Here is a 16,225-nt window from a genome sequence, read left to right as displayed (position 1 = left end):
TAAACCCACAGAACTCCAGACAATGACAAAGGAGGATTGAAAATTCAAGGCAAGCCTGGGAAACAAAGCAAGAATCCGTGCCTCAAATGGCAAAACAAGACAAAGGCAGCAGTGAACAGCAAGATGTGGATGGAAACACTTCGGCACAGTGTGCGTTCTTAGTGGTTATTTTGGATCTGGGCATGGATACAGTTAGGAAGCCCACTTCAGCAGTAGCAGGGAACTCAATGAACAGGCTTTGCCATGTAGATCTTTTAAGATCTTGAACGTCTCCTGGGTTGAATGTCAACTTAGAACACAGATAAAATTACTGCTGTCTAGAAAGCAGTGAGGTGTGAATTTTAAAAGCTTCGAAATATGATGTCGCACAACTTTGGTCTGAAAATTTGATAGGCGTGCACTATGAAAAAAGTATCTGTGACCGTGGGCTTTGAAGAAAAAAAGATAAATGCAGAAAGAGAAGTTTGAAGGTCTACCTTGAATTTGACACCCCTTTCAAAAATGTTGAGGGGGTGGGGAGCAAGATAACTTAACAGAAACCTCTGGAAAGATGAGCCAAGTCCTCCTACTCGTTCTGATTCTTGTCTCTAGTTATAGCATCTTAAGAAGAGTGACAACTTTTTGCAAATCCCACTAAGGGAAAGAGGAAGTGGTACAGAGGCTGGCAGGTGGAAACACAGGTAAGGATGGGATAAGATGATATGGGCAGGTGGACTGGCAGAGAATGAAAGGAGGAGGAGGAGGAGGAGGAGGAGGAAGGCAGAACAGCAAAACCAACCACCCAAACCTGGAGATGATTTCTGCAAGAGAAGGCTTGTGGGAAGAATACACAGGTTCTCCACTTCAGGATGTGTTCAGAGGCAGGGAATTTTCCACTACAGGGGATGGAGGCAGTTCATGTTACCTAAGCTCCTTTCACCTCTGAGAAGTCATTTAATTGGTTCCAAATATTAAATAGAGAGGCAGTGTCAAGGGTTTAGTTGTTTGATGGCCTGGGTGTTACAGTCTGTGGCCAAATCTTGGCTCAACCTTTTGGATGAAACTCACCTTGATTTAGTCACTTGGGATCTCTGGGTCAGCTTTCTTTACCAAAGAGAAATAGGACAGCCCACATCTAGTTCTGGCAATACTCTAAGGGTCTGTAACATATACAAAGCCACGAAAGCACATGCTTTTATCACCCAGGGATAAGCCAAGGAAGGGGCTTCTTGTTCTGTTTTTCATTGTTGATTTTTTTCCCTTTCCGGTCTACTTCAGGTCTCATCTTTCCAAATAAGCCATTTCTGGTTGCTCGCAGGCACTTTTATTTCACTGGGACAGTGTGGGAAAGCCTTCCTAAGGAAAAATCCAGTCTTCTCCAGTAACACAAATCGGTCAGTCGGCCAAAGAGTCAAGTCTGTAGAAACCATTTTACATGTTTTTCATCCCATAACCTCCATCTATGAAATGATTCAACCACAGACGAGGTCCCTGAGAAATTCCAATTCCAGGGTTGCTACACAATAATAATATTGAGCTCACCAGAGCGTTTAAACCTAGAACTGTGTGTCCATACTAGGTTCTTCCTCCCATAGAATCACGTTTTAGAGGGTAGTCTGCCCCTCTCACATCTGGGATGAGACATCGTCTGTTGCTCATAGCTCTGACACAATTGTCATCTGTAACTTTGTTTCATTTTGATACTCTCAAGCTCCTGAGTCCCCTTCTTCATATAGTTTCAGTGAGTTCCTACCCAGAGAGCAGAAGTTCACCTTACTTGAGCTCAAATACTAAGTCTACTACTGTGGAACTAGACTTCAATTTATTATCTGAAAATAGAGGATAATCCCCCATCTCAGACGGCTGTAAGTTAATTTGCCTTAAGTAACTGGCCAATTAAATCCTGGCTCTGGGATCAGAGGACCACGAAGCCAGCAGTGTTAACTGTCCAACACTTCACCCGCAAAGGCCTTTGACGGCTGAGGCTTCTGTCTCCATTATCTCCCTGAACACTCGAAACTTAAATCCGTGCTCAGGGTGTGTCAGTAGCGAGTAAAAGTTATGCCCACAATGCAGCTAAACCAGAGATGCGCACTGAGACTTTCGATGGCTTGGTGGATGCTCCAGAACACTGAAGTCTAGGGCTAGGCAACAGAGATGCTCCTTTGCAGAGTTACAGTAGCCAACGCCAGCGCCTGGCTGAGAGGCGTGTCTCCAGGGATTCAGGGGGCGTGGCCTCCCGGACCGCTCCAGGGGGCGTGGCGCCTCGCCCTCCGCTTGGGCCAAGGCCCTCTCTTTCTCTCTCTCGCTATGCGCACGCGTACTTCCCGAGAGGCGGAACGGCGGGCGGCGCGCACGCGGCGCTTCCCGGAAGAGGGCGAATGGGCCACCGAGGGAGGGAGCCCAGCGCTCCGGAGGGCGGGGCGCGAGGCGGAAGCGCTGAGGTCAGCTGACAGGGTCTCGTGACGGCCGGGGCGGCGGCCACGCACGCGCCTTGGGGTTCAGCGCTCGCTAGCCTGGTGGAAGATGGCGGCGTCCAGGGCGAGCCTCTGAGAGGCAGAGGGAGGAGCGGAGGGGTGGGGGCCGCGGCGCAGGAAACCCGCGGCGACAGGGCCCCGGCGGGGAAAAGGAAAGCGAGAGGGGACGGGGCCGGCGGCGCCTCCATCCCACTCAAGACGTGGAGCCGGCGGCGGGCGGAGCTCGGGCTGGAGCGCCTCCAGCCTCCTGCGAAGGTAAAGCCGCCTCCGGCTCTGGGTTTCTGCGATGCCGCTTCCCACCTTCGGGGACCCGGGGAGCGGGGAGCCGGGGCTCCGGGCAGGGACCCCCAGGGCGGGCGGCGTTAAGCTGCTGTGTGGGGCTCGAAGCTGCTGAAGCAGCGATCCTCCGCCCGGGGATCCCTGCGCTCGGACCCTCCCCTCCCCCGGCTCCGAGTGACATTTGTCCCGGGCACTGCCCCGGCAGCCCCACCCCTCTCTCCGCCCGGCCGTCTTTTCTCCCATCACTATCCCTGTCCCCCACTTCGCTCGGCAACTCTTCCCCGACTCCACTCCACACCTCCTTCCCCAGTGGGCTCCGCCCTCGGGATTCCCTCCCGGCTGCCAGCGCCTCCGGTTTTCTAAGGTTAGCGGTCTGCCTTCCTTCCTCTGGGGTCCCGCGTAGACTCGCTTGATTTTTTTTTTCTCTCTTTTTCCCTTTTTTCCCTCGTCTCAGTTGTGTTTCGATTTGATGGGAAAGGAGGAGCAGCTGCTCTTCTTCTCTTCCTCAAGTCCTTTATCAAACACCAAGTTTTCCCCCGAGGCTTTCCTTTCAGCAAAGTAGCCTGGCCTGTTCACCGTTGCCCGTGCTGGGCTGTGATTTCACCTCTGAACGCGGCTTTTGGTGTAGGTGAAGCAGCACTTCGGACGCTCAGTGAAGTGGGTGTTGAGAGTACATCTGCGTGCCTCCCCCTCCCCCCCCCAAAACTATTGTAAGATGCTAAATTAGCCACTCTTACCTTGAAACCGTTTCCCTAATCAATTGGTGGAAGGATGATGTAAATAAAAATCGCCCCCTAACACAGAGATGAACTCCCAAAGTAGTGGTGTTTTACTTCCGCGATCTGCTTTTCCATTTTATTCTATAGTTTAGGTTTTTTTTTTGTTTGTTTCTAGTGCCTCATTGTTTAATTTAGCTTACAGCGTAAAGTCCCTTTAATTTTCATATATAGTGTAAACCGATGTTTAAGTTGCAATATCGCAAATGGTGGCTCTGGCAGTTAATGTCACATTACATTCAGGGACCGGACCGCCAGTCCTAGTTGAAAAAACAATGAGTTTACATTTGTTTGGAAACAGGAAGTACAACAAATTAAAGGAGGAAAAGAGGAGTCAGAATTAAGAAACAGGGATGTAAAGACCTTAAAGCTAGAGTCCTGGGCCAATACCAGCATTTGTATTCCCCCAAGAAACTGGATATTCTTTTCTAATGCGGCAGTAGTAGTCTAAATCATACTAGCAAGGTTAACTGCAAACAAACCAAGTTCTAAAACATGAATGTGCACAGAAATTAAGTTACACACTGGTGGAGAGCATGAGTTATTTGGTTACCCAGATAGATGGTAATAATCTGTTTTTTCTTAAACTTAGAAGAAAGGTTAATAGTGGAACCTAGTTCCCAATAGATATTAAGTAGAGTTGAAATCAAAAGAGCGTGTTATACCTGCGTTGGCCCCGTTCCCTCAGCACTTGTCATTACACGGGTAAATTTGAGATGTCCGTTTCAGACTTCTCTCGCTTCTCTGAGGAAAGTGTAAACAGAGTTATGCAGCTACATGGCAGCCCAGTTTTGCTTGTTGCTAAGGCTTTGGTCTAATATCTGGCGGGGGTTAAAGTGCAGTTTTTAGTTCATTATGTTTGTTTTAGTCTTCACATATTAGGATAATTTTTTTGCACTTAGAATGTTGTTTGTATTTATTCTGTGTGTTTGAGTCCATGTGCCATGTAGCATGTGTGAAGGTCAGAGGACAACTTGCAGGAGTGCAGTGTGTTTCTTCATGGTGTGGAACCTGAGGATTGAACTCAGGTAGTGAGCTGTAATGGTGTCTCCATCAGTGTGGGACAGGAGGATTAAGCTCAGGTTGTTAGGCTCATCGGGAGGCCTTGTAAAACCTTCTCCTCAGCCTTTTTATAAGATAATTGTTAACATGCTCTCTGCTATCCTGAAGTCATTTATACCATTTAGCTTTGATTCTAAGATGCAAAGCTTTGCTCTAAGCTTTACAGAACTGTGTGTGTGTGGAAACAAACACCAAACAAACAAAAACTAGGTGAACCAAGGGAAACAAGGTGATCACTTCAGAGACTACTTAGAGGACTGAGGACTTAGAGAACCACTAGCTCAGCTCAGACCTGAAGGAGGGGCTGGAGAGGGAGGGGTGAAAACGAGAGGAGGGCTTTTAGACAGTGGTTAAGAGTTCAGCTAGAACAGCTGAAAAATGGATGAAAGTGAGTGTGCCAACTTAGAAGCTGTTTACACACAAACTGCACTGGGTACGCTCCTAGGAAAAAGTCTTGCTGAAAGTCTGTCATTCAGACCAGGTAGAGGGGAACAGCAGCAGAGCTTTTAAGAAGGTTGAGAAATGGCTCTCATTTTCTCCTTGGATAGCAAGGTTTCATGTATATGTGTGGACCATATTACCAGCACTATTGATAATAAAATATTGAGTTTAGTGGAATATGGAGAAGTTAAGAGTCTAATACTCAGAACAGAGACTGCATCCCCAAAGGCACAAGGTCACAGGAGCACAACACAAGGGTCAGAGGGACATTTCTCTAGTTAAATCACCTCTCTCCACAGATACACATTTTGCAAAGGAATGAAGCCAGTGGTGCCCTGCTGTTAACTGTTGCAAGAACGTAGCTGAGCTCAACTCCTAACAAGGTTACTGTAACTTCTGCACTTGGCCTCACAAAGAAAAGGTATATGCTCATCTGGTCACGAAATTACTCACCTTAGTTTCCACTACTCTATACATGTCCGGCTTCCATGAGATAAGACACAGATGAAAAGCTAAAAGGAGAAAAGAAATTCCTAAGAGAGCCGTTATCATAGCTATACTCAGGTTGATGGAGGTAGATGATGCTATCCAATAGGCAATACTCAAATGCTGGATTTGATGTGTAATTTCAAAAACAGGGGCACGGGAGCAATCAACCTGAAGTGCTGGAAACAAGAACACAGCAGAGATGCCGAGTGCTTTTGGGATTACCTGTCGTGTCACCTTGAGGGAAAACCCACAGACCTGTATGTAACATCAGTCGAGACTACCCACTCTGTATCCCTAAAACACAGATGAAAACCATTCTAAGACTTGGAAATACAGGTGGAGAGGTGGCTCAGTGGATAACAGAACTTGTTGCTGTTTTTAGAGATCTGAGTTTGGTTCTCAGGACTCAGGCTAGGTTACAACCCCCTGTAACCAGCTAGAGAGGCTCCAGCTCCCTCTTCTGGTCTCAGTACCTACATCTACTTGCAACTATCCCCCCCCACACACACATACATTTGAAAACAGTAAAAATAAAATTTAAAAAGAGTTTGGGTAGCTAGGCCATGGTGTGCACACCTTCAACCTCTGCCTTTATTTCGAGGTGGAATGGTCAAAGCTCTGTTAGAATTCTAGTGCATATTTTATACACACACACACTTGTTTACACACACATATTATCTATAAGTTTTATATACAGAGATAGGGTGCAAGAAACCCTCTCTGAAAGAGAGATTAAAAATAAAAGGGATAAAGATACACCATGAAACCAAAAGATAACTGGCACATTGTATTGATTATTACAGGCAAGTTCGCCTGTAATAGTTGTAAAACATAAAACTAAAACATTTTTAGAAGACAGGAAAACAAATGTTGGAACTTTAGTATTTAGACAGGATATCAAAAATATTCATAAAGGGAAAAATCCAGTGTTGAAGTTAGGCCCTGGTTCTTCCTCCCAGCCCCATGCTCCCCAGAATAAGACTCAGACTCAAAATATATTTACAGATACCTTGGCCATATAGCTAGACTCTTCTCTGACAGATATAACTTAAAATGTCCCACTTATTCCAGCATACATTTTGCCATGTGTCTGCTTACCTGTGCTCAGGTATCATGCATCAGTCTTGTCACATCTTCCTGGGCAGATCTCCTGCCTGGCTCTGTCTCAGAATCCTCTCCCAAATGTCCCACCTTTGTTTCCTGCCTAATTTGCAGGGCATAGACTTTTTAATTGACAGGTGATACATCAACACAGTACATGAGATACTCTCTCAACAATACAGATTTAGCAAAAAATAAAAAAATACAAACATGCTGTATGTTAAGAAAATAAACACTCCTCTCTGTTGGTATATAAAGTCAAAAGGTGTCCCATGTGCTTTCCCTAAAATCGCTTTGCTATGTAAAATTGAATAAAAACAGGACTTTTATGAAAAATAGGTTAGGGCCACAGAACTGTGAGCTTCACAGTAACATCTAAAGCAGTGGGCGCTGTTTGCATGGGTCAGTACTCTGGCATTTTGTTAGTTGCTTGTGGACATGAGCATTGGAAGGAGTCACAATGTATTGAGTTTCTGTGAAGTTTTTGAAAGGAAATGTAATGTGTTGTGAAAGTTGTGTGGTGTACGCATGGGTTGAAGCTCTTTGATTTGTGCATGTACATGCTTTGAGAATTTCTGCGTAGCTGTTCAGCTGAGTACGTATCTACATCCATCGTGTTTCCCAGTGATTTATGAAATAGCACATCAGTGAATGTGAAGTTGGAGTCCTACTCCTCCAAGTGTTGAGTACATGCTGGGTAGACACTCTGCTTCCAAACCATACCCCCAGCCCCGTGTGCCAGCCATGTTGGAATAAGTTAAGAATAAGTTTTCAAAATGGCATTGTGGCAAAACTGACTATGCATTTCAGTATGCAAATAAGTATGGCCACACCACAGTAAGCAATAAAATTGTCAGAAATATGCACCTTAGTATAGAATCAGTTTGTGACAGAAACATGGAAGGGCACAAATTTGTCATCTTGGTGACTTAAATACCACAAGTGGAATAATTTTTAGCATTGTTTTCCAAACTGAAAAGGTAAGTATAATCTCTCAGACTGTAGCAGCTCTAGTGCTGGGAAATTGATGTAGAAGATAGTTTGTTTTTTACATTTCAATTGATTAGGTTGTGGGGCTAGTTTATTATGAATAGGCTTTCCCCTATGCAGATGAGCCCTTGGACATTGAGGACAGGTTTTCCACTTTGTGTGACTGTGTGGGTGCAGCTGACTGGAAGCACCTCTGGAGGCCAGAAGAGAGTCTTGGCTTCCCTGGATTTGGAGTTTCGGACAGTTGTGAATTCCTTGATACAAATGGAACATGAAACTGAACTCAGTCCAGGCTTCTAGACCAGTGGTTCTCAACCTGTGGGTCTTAACCCTTCTGGGAGTTGAATGACCCTTTCACAGGGGCCACCTAAGGCCATCAGAAAACATAGATATTATGTTACCATTCATAACAGTAGCAAAATTAGAGTTATGGAGTAGCAAAGAAATAATTTTATGGTTGTGGGGGTCAGTACATCGTGAACTATTTTAAAGGGTCGCAGCTTTAGGGAGGTTGGGAACCACTATTCTAGATTATCAGTTCATGCTTTTAACCACTGAGCCATTTCTCCAGGCCCTAGTTCAAAATTTTAATCAATATCTTCAACACATTTTCCTTCTGGAGCAGTGTACTTCTGCCGAGTACATGCCAGCCATAATCCCTCTTGTTATAGAAACTGATTCATAGTCATGGGAACTCCCCAGAGTCACTGAATTAGGGAATATTCTTTCAGCAACTAGCTGAAGCCAGGGTATGGTATGGTCATGTTCATTGACATAAGACACAGTTACCTGTGAGAGGTGCATTCAGTGTGGCATACTTAACACTTATTTCCGTGTGCTCTTAACTTCATTCAATAGCCCATATACTGTCATCTGGACTGCTCATGAAACATGTGATTTGTAAAACAGGGTCAAAAAACAGAGGGCTTCCTTGTCTTGCCTTTGGTAGATCACACACTGAGTAGTAAGTAGCTCATGTATTTAACTGATGTGCTGAGTGAGGACTGGTTTGCACTTGATTAACAGGCAGCAAAGAAAACACCTAAAGCAGTCTGTAGTAATTATTCTAATGCTCTGCCTTTAACTATAGGTATCAGAGCTTAAAGAGCTACTCAGGTTTTGCAGGGAACAGACTTTCTCTAATAGATCCAAAATTCTATACTAACTTTATTGAAAGTTAGACTTTTATAGGCATTTCTGATTTGTGTCCCTTTGGTATTTTTTGCTGTAGAATTCCTCTCCCTCAAACTTTTAAGTCATGATTCAGAATGTATTTTGAATATTTATCACATCTTAGGGCAGATAAGCCACATTTCTTCCAGACCTTTAAGTCGCTGACTTTATTTTTAAAAGTGGAATATTCCTATTTAAAGATAATTTAAAGGTGTTGTGTAGGTTATAAATCCCTTGGCAGGGGTAGAAATAATGCAGGCATTTTAGAACAAACATGAAACTTGGTCCTGTTGCTTACTGTTGAGTGAGAGGAAATGGTTGCCACTGACATGGCCTGTGTCTTAATAGTGTTTGTTAGGCATGGGATGCTAACTGTAAAATGTAATTCAAGCTGTGTTTGCTGCAGGACCAAGGAAATTATCCCCTGTCGGTAAAGGGAGAACAAGTTGCATCGCAGCCAGCACAGGCCTCTGTTGCCCACTAGGGCCTCAGAGCACGGTGGAGCTGAGCTTTGAAGTGCCTGCTAACTGAGATGAGCCTGCTCACCTAGAGTGTGTTGTTCTTGCACAATCAGTAGTCTCATTTAAGATACAGTGAAGTAGAAATGAGGTCTAAAAACATCTAAAAAATATGTAGGAACTAGAATATATAAATAACAGCACAGATTTGAGAAGAATTGAGCAAATTTCTGAAAAGATGAATATTCTTTCAGATGAAAGTTTTGCAGTTTGGAGAGGGCAGAGTCACAATATATCTTAACATGAAAAATTTATTTTTTATAAAATAATAGATAAATCTATCTAGAAATGAAGTGTTCTATCAGATGGAATCAACATATGTCTGACTAAAATAGAAGAGATAGATGCTTCAGTTGGAATCAACATATGCATGATTAAAATAGACCTCCTTCAGCTCAGCATGTGATTTATATTGTTGAATAGGAAAGACAATAAAATTAACTACTGTGGCCAGGTTGGGAGGTAGCTCAGCACAGCATGAGATCCCAAGTTCAACACCCAGAATCTATTTTAAAAGTCAGGTGTGATAGGTAGCATCTATAATCTCCGTGCTGTCAAGGTGGAGACAGGTGGGTCCCTGGGCTTTCTCATAATCCAGCTTAGAGTGACCTGTGGGTTTCAGGCCACTGAGAAACCTTGTCTCAGTTTAACAGGGGAAGGGTGCAGTTTCTGATGAACAACTATGGAGATTGACTCCCCACACACATACCTGTACACCTGCACACACTGCTCTCGCCACTGCCTTCCCCCCACCCCCATTGAGATTAACTTAGACTTGGGGTTGTATTTTAACCTCCCTTTATTTCAGGAAGAAATTTCTAGTTATTTTGACTTTTTAAGAGAGAATGGGGCAGAAGTGAGATTGTTAATGTTGCTGGGCAAATAATGCAACAGCATAGTATAACTTGTGGACAGCTATTGGGTATATGATTGCCAGTGTTACTGGTGTTACTGGTGTTACAGTGGTGTTACTTCTTGCTTCCCTATTTTGTGACAGCATTTTTCTCTAGGGGTTTTAAGTTCTTCAGGTCAAGGTGTGTGAAGTGAGGTATCCTGAAACCATGGTGATATGTTTCTTGCTGTTTTAAGGTTATTGTAGGTATCATACACATTACAAATACTGATTGTTTCTTTCTGAAGAAAATGCTTTAACTTGGACTTAGTCACACATTAAAACAAAACAAAAATGACCTGGGTACTTATGTCCCAGCTATGGGGATGACTGAGGCTGGAGGACCGCCTGATTCTAAGAGTTTGAAGGCAGCCTAGGTGACTAAAAACAACAAAGAACAACAGCGAAGCAAAGCCGGGGTTAAAGTTCACTGGCAAGTTCACTGTACTGCTCCTCAGTACAGCACATTTTATCTAAAGCAGTTTAGATGGAGTTTCTTAATCTGGGTAAAAATTAATGTTGTTAGCCAATTTTTAACCTTTTGTTTTCAAACAGTTCTAAGCTAATTATCATTGATAGAGATTTCAAATCCAGTTGTGAAAATGAGATGTTTAAGAAGCCAGTGTATGGGATGCTCCCTTGAGTTAGTTGCCCCAAGTGGCAGCGGACACATGCTCAGGGGCCAGGCTGAAGCCTCTCCTACAGAAGTCCTCCTCAGTGCTGTCTGCCACTGACTGCCCTTTGGGATGTGGTGTGTGGGCAGTGGTGAACACTCCACTGTAGGGAAGCTGACTCAAGAAAGGAAGGTAGACTCGCAGCTTCTCCTCAGTGCACTGCGCACCTGTCAGTCGGGCCACGACGCTGAGCTTTATATCGGGCATGGCCATGCCTCCCTCAGCATGCTGCGGCTAATACCCTCCTGCCATGGCTTTACCACAGTTCTGTCTTGTATCCACCCATCCATCCATCCATCCATCTTAATGTTTGATGCATCTTAAACTCATACTTGCAATTTATTACCTGAGAGCAAGTGCTGTGCTTAGGTTTCATAGACTCAGAATGAGGAAATTCGTCTTGTCCCTGATTATTCCAAATTGTCATATTTATATAATAATGACTTTCAGGTAGTTGTGCAAAATATATGCTTTCAACAGGTGAAAAACCTTTTTACTTCAATTCCTTTGCTCATTGATTGTATTTTTTAATGTACCAATTCATCATCCTCAACTACGTAGACCTTTGAATTTATTTGACAGAAGCCATGCACATGTGCTTAATTTTGTTGTTCATGCAACCTTTTCCACTTACCGTCTGGTGCAGTCTGCTCAGGCTGGTCTGATGGTCACTTCAGTCTGCTTTTGTTTAGTGGCAGCATGCAAAAAGTCGTAGGGGCTGCTAAGTGGACTCAGTTGTTTTGTTTTTGTTGTTGGCACCCACCCCCGACCCCCGCACGCGTGTGTGTGTGTGTGTGTGTGTGTGTGTGTGTGTGTGTGTGTCTATATCTGTGTATGTGTGTGTCAAAGTCATCTCAGGACCATTCTAATATTATTCACAAATGATTGCAAATGGGGGCCAGCCTTATTGCCAGTAATAAATTAAAGTGCAAGACTTGTTCGAAAGCACGAAGCGTAGGATTCATTGAAAAGAGTGATTTCAGCCAAAACACCATTAGAGATGAACCTAGGGCAGGCTGTATCCCTGAGGACAGCCCCAACCCTTTTTATTTTGTATTGTTTTGAGGCAGGGTCTTGCTTTTCATCTTTCACTTATTCAGACTCATTCTCCTGCCTCAGCCTCCCAAGTTCCAGGCTTATAAATACACACTACCATGTCTGCCAAGCCTGAATTTGATCTTGGCACTTTAACCTTTATTACATTTCTATCAAAAGAATTTCCTGAGATGATGCAAAAAAGTTCTAGTAGTATTCTGCTCAAGTATATAATGAAAAGCATTGAGGCCTACCTGTCAGTCAGTGGAGACACCTCGGCATAGTTTAGTTACAGGGGACATGCAGATAGACTCATCAGAGGCAAGCGTAAGTCTTGATTTGAAATTCTTGAAGGAATGAATTTAGCTGATAGTTTAGCAGGTGGCCCACCTAATGGGCAGAGGCTGGCAAGACAGGACCCATTCTACTGTTTATCATCCTTTAAGCTGGGCGGTTATTTATAGCACATGCCTATAAACGACTCTTTGATGCTGCTCGATGCTTCAGCCTCTCAGTACCAGGAGTTCTGCAGTTTTCTTCATGAATAATAAATAATGACTGCTTAAGTGTTTTTACCCATTAATGATTATATTTAAACTCTTTAGAGCTTATTAAAAATAGAGAAGAGATAATTACTGGGCATTAAATTTGTTCATGAAATTTCTTTTTTTCCCTCAGAAGTTCACAAATGGTTAGTAAAAATTATGAATGCTGATTAAATTAACAGAACACTGTACTTTTGAAGTTAGAAATTCTAGGTGACACACAGTGATTTCTTCATCCATTGGGAATAAGGTTCCCAGACACTCAGCTGTGTTTTTCCTGTGCAGACACACAGCAGTCACATGACCTTTTTTCATCTCACCTAGTCACTTAACAGTGCAACTGTGGCTTTTGAAATGGATACGGCAGCAAAACTCATGATGGTTCCTGAATTTCCAGTCCTGCGGAAGGTTTCTTTTCACCATGGGCTTTAGGATCCTTAGTGTGCGTGCACTCTTCCTCTCCTTTCACTGGAGGGAGCGCGTTGGAGCTTCCCACGTGTCTACAACATCCTAGCATTTCTATACTGAGTGTCAGGTCCATTGTGAAGTAAAGTAAGGGCTACCTAACAGCACACGCCACCTCATAGCAGGCAGTCTGATAGGCGAGGCTGCCGGGTGACTGATGTCCCCCCCCCCCATCTTGCACAGCATGGATTTGTAAGACAAAGAGAGTTAGGAGAGCTCATCACATGACTGACACAGTGTGCAATTTAAAACTTGCGAATTGTTTGGTTCTGTAACTGACACAGCAAATAGGTTGAGTTGTTCTACGTTGAATTATAGGAGGTTTGGAATTAATAAAAGGAAGAGGAAGAACCATAAATACCTGCCTACCCCCAATGCCTTAACGCGCCCAAGTGCCAGTGGATACTAGGAAATAAAGGAAAAAATAGAAATTCACAAGAATGTGTGTATTTAAAGCATAATAGTCACCAATTAATGTTCCTGAGGGTTTTTTTTTTTTTCTTTTTAGTTTTGTGAGCCAGGGTGTTCCTGAGTTTTGTTCTAAGTATCCAAATTGTCTCCTTTAGTCCATACCACAGCTCTTTGAGACAGGTAGTCATCCCTATTTTATAGATGGCTGTAATGCAGAGAAATTGACATTTGTTCAGAGTTGTTCAAGGTCATACAGCCAGAGAGTGATAGCTACTCTGTCTACCTTTGGCAGTAAGAGGTCTTTTTTAAATTCACCATGGTTACTCTGGTGGTGGATGCATAATGACATAGTGCTTATGTTATGAACGGGGACCAGCAGCCTTGGGATCTGTGCCACATCTGCCAAGGTCTTCTAAAGTAAATCACCTGAGCACAGTGCTCTGAGCATCCCCAGACTTGCTGCCCCTCAGAGTCTGTGGTTTGATGGGAGCTTTTCCAGCTTTCCCCTGGACGGTAAACAGTCAACACATCCTCTTCACTGCTTTTCTCTTTTTTAAAGCCCGGGCTAGAACTAAATAGGTAGCCCAAGCTAGCCTCAACCTTAAGGTGATTTTCCTCCCATCATACCTGAGCGTATTTCTTGTGTGTTTCTGCTTTTTGTGAATTTCAATTACTGTATTTTGTAAGTTCTTTGTTTAGAAGTATGTTAATAGTCTGAAAGAGTTAATACTGTTTTCAGGCCACCCGTTATTCATTGGATAAACTGTCTTTAAAAAAGATTTTCCTGAGAGCATGAATAAACTTGAAATTTTAGAAAAAGTTAATGTCATCCTTGCTGGGAGGTAGGTCCCAGCTTCAGACCAAAATCTGGCTATTTTTAAAAGGTTCAAAGTTAGTTAAAAGCCTCTTTCTCTGAAATCTCCTTGAGAAGTACCTGAAGTCTGCTCTGGTAGATTGCTATCACGTGCTTGTTTGGAACACTTGGAAAGTTCAAAGGGTAGCTAGTTTAGGTGGAAGTGCCTCATGGTTTGTACTCGCAGGTGGCAAAATAGCAGTGTTAGAGCCTTTGTCTTGCATTTACTGTGGTCATTTGTTTCTCTGTTTGAATTTGTAGTTTCAAAAGTTATTTCTTACAGGTGTTTGATTCATTCCAGGTAAAGATAATAATCGAAGTTAAGTTTTCAGTTATCCCAGGAATATGCTGTCAAATGATACAAGACTACTTGGTGAAAATGGATTTCCTGAGGAAGAGGGAATTCAGGAAAACTTGGATTAAGTGTATAGAATGAAGAGTTAAGAGACTGGACCAGAGCCTGATCCATCCATTTAATTAGCTGTGTAACCTTAGAATATAATTGAATTTCTCCAACTCTCAGTTTTGTTGTCAACAAAATGGGAGCCATCAGGGCACCAGGATTTGATAAATGTGTAGTAGATGCTTAGTGGAATCACTAACAACTGAGTACTTGGGAAGAGCCACTGTGGAATGAGTCTTAGGACATCACAAACTCCCCGGCTTTCAGATGTCCTTCAGTGGATATTATGAATCGATTTTGAAGTCGTGCAGAGACTGATATCAGCACTGAATTATGATATTTGTCAGGTGACTTGACCTCATAGGTCCCTGTCTCCTGCTTGCCCTCTTATTGCTCAGACATACTTACCTGAGTGTAACATGACCAAAGGGCAAGCCTTTGGTGCCAAGGAGCAGTTCTTGTTCATAAAAATCACATTTACTTTATTGGCTTGAAGACAGTTCAGCAGCAGGAGCAGTAGCTCCCAGAATATTGCCCAGAGAATGTTGAGATGTTTTTGAAATTAGTTGTCAGATTTTAATTTTTTTAGATTGATTTATTTTTATCTGTTTCTCTTTTTATTTATGTGTCTGGTGCCTGTGGCGGTCAGAAGAGGGCATTAAACCCCGAGGCTGGAGTTACAGGTAGTTGTGAGCCACTGTGGAGTTTTGGGAATTGAACCTAGGACCGCTACAAAAAAAAAAAAACCGGGTTATCCTCTGCAAGAACAGCCAGATTTCTAAACCTCTGAGTATCAAGACAGGGCTTCTCTGTATGGCTCTGGCTGTCCTGGAACTCACTCTGTAGACCAGGCTGGCTTCAAATTCAGAAATCCGCCTGCCTCTGCCTCCCAAGTGCTGGGATTAAAGGTGTGTGCCACCACTGCCTGGTGGAATGTAGTTTTCTTTTAACAAGCAATCCTGGTAACTTTTGTTGTCACTTTTTATTAGCATGTGTTAGACCTGTCTATCTGCCCTTGCCTCAAAATCCTCTCCATATATGCTCATGCTTTCTGAAATTCATCCTTCTGCAAACTGTGTGGACCAGCCAATGTCAGTGACTTTCCTAAATTCATTCTTCAGTTGTCTAAGAATTCATAAATCTCTATTGTCATTAATTACAAAACTATTTTGCCTTTGGTCCCTTGTAGATTTTTTAGGGATCATGTCTTCCTTATGGCTCATACCCTAAGTTCTATGGGATTAATATTTTAAGATAGTCTTATTTTTTATTAGTTAGTTTTGAGACGGGGCTGACTATGTGGTCCTGACTTACCTGGAAGCTTGGTAGCCAGCCTAGTGTCATTCTCCACCAGCTTGGGCCACTCAAGTGCTGGGTTCTCAGTGTGCCTGTCATCAGGACTTTAGGGTTTTGCTCTCGTTTTTACTTTATGATACCAGTTTCTCCTCAAAAGCATTTTTTCTTCCTTTTCAGTTTGCCCAAAATAGGGCTTTGGTACAGACTCTGGTTTCCCCAGTGTGGACCAAGAATCCAAACCTCATTCTTCAATGTCAATCCTTTCTGTCCATCTTTCTCCTTTATCATTCCAGTCTTTATTTGTAGTTATATATAAGGGGAACTATACCATATATATATATATATATATATATATATATATATATA

At 43.1% G+C, this 16,225-nt stretch overlaps 2 protein-coding genes across 5 annotated transcripts in view; one reads left to right on the top strand and one right to left on the bottom strand.

The window, feature by feature from the left end:
- Window positions 1-1,786: 1,786 nt before the first annotated feature.
- On the bottom strand, window positions 1,787-3,325 carry LOC110328219. The gene has a single exon (XM_021207617.1). The coding sequence runs from the start codon at window positions 2,976-2,978 to the stop codon at window positions 2,481-2,483; it is 498 nt and encodes a 165-aa protein (XP_021063276.1). The 5' UTR covers window positions 2,979-3,325; the 3' UTR covers window positions 1,787-2,480.
- Window positions 2,477-16,225, top strand: part of Dnajc13 (DnaJ heat shock protein family (Hsp40) member C13) — a 109,021-nt gene continuing 95,272 nt past the window's right edge. For 3 of the 4 annotated variants that reach the window (XR_003844659.1, XM_021207616.1, XM_021207615.1), the window contains exon 1: window positions 2,477-2,711. The gene's annotated coding sequence lies outside the window, so the exon portion shown is untranslated. Of the gene's footprint in view, window positions 2,712-5,313; window positions 5,436-16,225 lie in introns of all 4 variants that reach the window. The other variant, XM_029543628.1, reaches the window with a different exon arrangement.

The sequence above is a fragment of the Mus pahari genome, chromosome 10, assembly GCF_900095145.1.
Source record: "Mus pahari chromosome 10, PAHARI_EIJ_v1.1, whole genome shotgun sequence".
Taxonomy (NCBI): Eukaryota; Metazoa; Chordata; class Mammalia; order Rodentia; family Muridae; genus Mus; species Mus pahari.
Note: the sequence above shows the minus strand (reverse complement) of the source record. Positions and strands in the feature narration are given on the sequence as shown.

Coding starts and splice junctions, on each gene's coding strand:
- LOC110328219 (XM_021207617.1), bottom strand. CDS start 2,978: ATGGGAGAAAAGACGGCCGGGCGGAGAGAGGGGTGGGGCTGCCGGGGC.